Consider the following 4,163-nt stretch of genomic DNA (forward strand, 5'->3'; position numbering starts at 1 on the left):
CTCTGGCTTGTTTAACACTGGCCCTGGGTCCCTGTGAGATCTCAACAGACCCTAGCTCCAGTCCCCTTCCCATAACCCACCTGGGCTTTGCCTGACCACAGAATCAAGGAGACGCTGGCCTGGGAGGGAGGCGTAGAGCAGGGAGCTGTGTGTGTCCAGCCCTGACCTGTCCTGTTCTGCCCCCAGCCCCCCACAGTGCTTTTCAAGCCATGCTTCCTGTGCCCCCAGTGGGGCCCTGGCTGGGATATCATCATATACTGTAAGTTTGCGATGAGACACTACAGTATAGATGATGTACTAGTCCGGGCACCCCCAGCTCTGGAGCCTGACAAGGAGGACAGGAGAGATGCTACAAGCCCAAGAAGCTCTCTGCTCAGCCTGTCACAATCTACTGACTGCCAGGGCACTTGGGAATGGCAAGGAAACCGTTACCATTACTGAGTTTAGTAATGGTAACGGTTCTCTTGCTATACCCAGAAAACGTGCCAGGAAGAGAACTCAGGACCCTGGAACAGACTACTGGAAGGGAGACTCCAGCTCAAACAAGGCAGGGGTGGGGGCGTGGGATGGGGGGTAGGGGAGGGAATAGATATTTTCCCTTTCCTGCTGTAAAGAAATAAAGATAAGCCAGGCACAGTGGCTCATGCCTGTAATCCCACCACTTTCAGAGGCCAAGGCAGGAGCATTTCTTGAGCCGAGGAGTTTGAGACCAGCCTAGGCAACATAGTGAGACTCAGTCCCTAATATTAAAAAATAAAAATAAACAAATAAAAGGAATAAAGATGAGAACCAGAATGCTTATATTTTATTAGTATCCAAGACTGGGGAGAGGGATGGGGTGGGAGAGATCAAGAATTGGGGAGCAGATGGGAGGCGCTACCTCACTCAGGAGACACGAGTTCTTATCCAAGTTCAAGGTGAAGGAAGTGAGGGTGGGAAGAGAAATCTCCCTGCTAGCAACAGCGACTCAGGGAGAAACTCTGGGCCCATAACTAGCTGCAGGCAGGGTGACATTGCTCCCACCAATGGGCCATCTTCTTAGCTACACCTTTGTAGCTGTGGTCCCAGGCAGAGGAACCACTTGGAAACTGAGCTAAGGCAGGTTCCTTCTTCCAACAGAAGACACAGCTGGGCAGGGACTGTGCAGACTCAGTAGGGCCAGGCCAGCTAGCGGCCAGTCAGTGTTCATGTCTCTCACCAGTGCCTGGAGGGTCCCCAGCCAAGGACAGATCTGGTCAGTTCCCGCCAGCAGCTTGAGCTGGAATGCCCTGGGAGGGTCAGTAGAGGGTGGTCACTTGAGGAGCTTCACAGAGAGGTGGATGTCAACATCACAGAGGAAGATATCCATGAGGTCACGGCCTGCCTCCTGTGCTATCTGGGAGATCACGTGGCCCTTTGGACCAATCAGGAGTTTCTGAGGGTATGTGAAAGAGAAGGAAGCCAGGAATGATGGCACATGCCTGTAGTCCCAGCTACTCAGGGGGCTAAGGTGAGAAGATCCTTTGAGCACAGGAGTTTGAGTCCAGCCTGGGTAACAGTGCGACTCCTCTTTAAAAAAAAGAGAGGGTGGCCGGGCGCAGCGGCTCATGCCCGTAATCCCAGCACTTTGGAAGGCCGAGGTGGGCAGATCACCTAAGGTCAGGAGTTCGAGACCAGCCTGGCCAACATGATGAAACCCTGTCTCTACTAAAAATACAAAAAATTAGCTGGGCATGGTGGCAGGCACCTGTAATCTCAGCTACTCGGGAGGCTGAGGCAGGAGAATCACTTGAACCCGGGAGGCAGAGGTAGCAGTGAGCTGAGATCGCACCTCTGCACCCCAGCCTGAGTGACAGAGCAAGACCCTGGCTCAAAAAAAATAAAAAAATAAAAAAAAAGAGAGGGTTAGGTGTGGTGGCTCACGCATATTAATCCCAGCAGTGTCGGAGGCCAAGGTGGGTGGACTGCTTGAGCCTAGGAGTTTGAGACCAGCCTGGGCAACATGGTGAAACCACTTCTCTACAAAAAAATTTTTTTAAATTAGCGGATGGTCAGGTGGCACTTTGGGAGGCTGAGGTGGGCGGACAATTTGAGGTCAAGAGTTCGAAGCCAGCCTGGCCAACATGGTGAAACCCCGTCTCTACTAAAAATACAAAAATTAGCTGGGCTTGGTGGTGGGCACCTGTAATCCCAGCTTCTCGGGAGGCTGAGGCAGGAGAATCACATTAGCCCGGGAGGCGGAGGTTGCAGTGAGCAGAGATCGCACCACTGCACTCCAGCCTGGATGACAGAGTGAGACTTTGTCTCAAAATAAAATAAAAAAATCAGCTGGTCCCAGCTCCTCGAGGGGCTGAGGCGGGAGGATTGCTTGAACATGGGAAGCCAAGGCTGCAGTGAGCTGTGATCACACCACTGCACTCCAGCCTGGGTGACAGAGCGAGACTGTCTCAAAAAAAAAGAAAAGAAGAAGAAAAAAAGAGAGAAGGACATGGTCCCGCTCTCAGGGCTCCAAGCTGGGGGAAGAACTCCTGCCTAACATAGTCTTGATCTCTCCTCTGAGCCTAGTCTCACTTACCATATAAGATTCTTTGGGCACCAGAAGCTTCTGTTGGATAACCAGCTCCCCACCTGGTCCTTCCTCCCACACTGCCGTCTTCTGTACAGGGAGACAAATGATTAGTCAGTCATACACCTGGTTAGAGGTGTGTGTCTGGTAGAGAGCCCCCAGAACCCTTCACTCTATACCTGCTGTACGTTGTAAGGCACCTCCTGGGGCAGGTGCTCTAGGAGCTTCTCTCGGATAATGTTGGCGCAGATCTCTTCTGGTGTCTGGCTAGTGAGGACTGCACTATGGTACTCCCAGGGCCCTGGCTGGGCCTGTGTCAGGAGGTATTGCTGTGGGAACAGAGGGAATAGATGGGCATCTTAATCCCAACCAGGACTTTTCTCCTCAGTTTTGCTTCCAGGAGGAAATTTGAGGGCTGTCTTCATATGGTAGAAACCAAGGGCCAGGCTACGGCCAAGACTAACTGACCTTTAGTGTTTTCACATCCTCCTGGCTTAGGGCTGACAACATGAAGATCTCCTTGAAGTGGGGCCAGCCAGTCCTCTGAGGGTTTCCCACAGATTGTGTGTCTGGGTCCTTAACTGCTGGGCTGGGGCAATGGGTGCCAGGGTGTGAGTGGAAGGCCTGCCTCATGTTGAGCTTTTTGCCATTGACCACACCTTCAGTGAGGGCTGCCGTGAGCTCCAGGAGAACTGACTTCTGCTTCAGACAATCCACCTGGACATGGGGGATGGGCAAAGGGTGTGTGGTCAGAGATAGGAGACTTGGAGGGAAGTAGACCCCTTCCTCAGGTGGGTAGTGCTCACCTTGTTCATGACCAGGACACTAGGGATCTGGGAGAACTTGGTCAAGCACCTGAGCAACTGGGGGCTGAGCTGGTTCCGTGTCCACTTGTCTGAGACATCCACAAGAACCACAACTGGAAGATGGCAAGGCAGGAAGAAGGAAAAGGAAATGGTCACTCTTCTTCCTTCCCTGACAAAAACTTCCATGGTATGAGCTTGGCTTTAGCCCCCCAAACTACCAAGGAATGAAAGGCCATGACCCCTGTAAACTGGGCTTAAGGTTCCCATCCTGAACCTAACCAAGATCAGCAGATTCCACGCTCTTCCATGGATCTTCCAACAAAGAGAGCTCCAGGTGGTGCCTGAGGGACAGACATACATCAGTCAGGAAAGGTCTTATGACTAAGGCATTTCTGATGAGGGATGTCGTATGGTAAAGGGGTTTTCCAGCCCCTATAATGGAATCTCCCCACCCTCTTTCAGTACCTCCCCACCAATCCACCCCAATTCCACTGCCATTACCTCTTCTGTTTACCAGGACTGATAATGCCAGGTGTGTCAAGTAGAATCTAAAATCAGGAAAGTGAGATACCCAGACCCCAGGAGAAAAGATTATGACTGGGAAGTGAGAGAGAGGCTACCTGTGATGTCAGGAGCCTGCCCTCCCTTCTCATTCAAACTATTATTGACTTCAGGTTTGTTTTTTGTTTTTTTCTGAGACAGAGTCTGACTCTGTCACCCAGGCTGGAATGCAGTGGTGCCATCTCAGCTCACTGCAACCTCTGCCTCCCAGGTTCAAGCAATTCTCCTGCCTCAACCTCCTGAGTAGCTGG

At 51.9% G+C, this 4,163-nt stretch overlaps 1 protein-coding gene across 1 annotated transcript in view; it reads right to left on the reverse strand.

The window, feature by feature from the left end:
- Positions 1–781: 781 nt before the first annotated feature.
- The window catches only part of ERAL1 (Era like 12S mitochondrial rRNA chaperone 1), a 54,034-nt gene continuing 50,652 nt past the window's right edge, over positions 782–4,163 (reverse strand). The window contains exons 4-9 of the mRNA XM_032163167.2: positions 3,631–3,899; positions 3,352–3,464; positions 3,014–3,262; positions 2,725–2,874; positions 2,555–2,635; positions 782–1,414 (exon numbers count right to left, since the gene is read on the reverse strand). Coding sequence (XP_032019058.2) covers positions 1,292–1,414; positions 2,555–2,635; positions 2,725–2,874; positions 3,014–3,262; positions 3,352–3,464; positions 3,631–3,899 — 985 coding nt within the window. The 3' untranslated portion in view covers positions 782–1,291. The remainder of the gene's footprint in view (positions 1,415–2,554; positions 2,636–2,724; positions 2,875–3,013; positions 3,263–3,351; positions 3,465–3,630; positions 3,900–4,163) is intronic.

Source organism: Hylobates moloch, unplaced genomic scaffold (assembly GCF_009828535.3).
Source record: "Hylobates moloch isolate HMO894 unplaced genomic scaffold, HMol_V3 SCAFFOLD_10, whole genome shotgun sequence".
Classification (NCBI taxonomy): Eukaryota; Metazoa; Chordata; class Mammalia; order Primates; family Hylobatidae; genus Hylobates; species Hylobates moloch.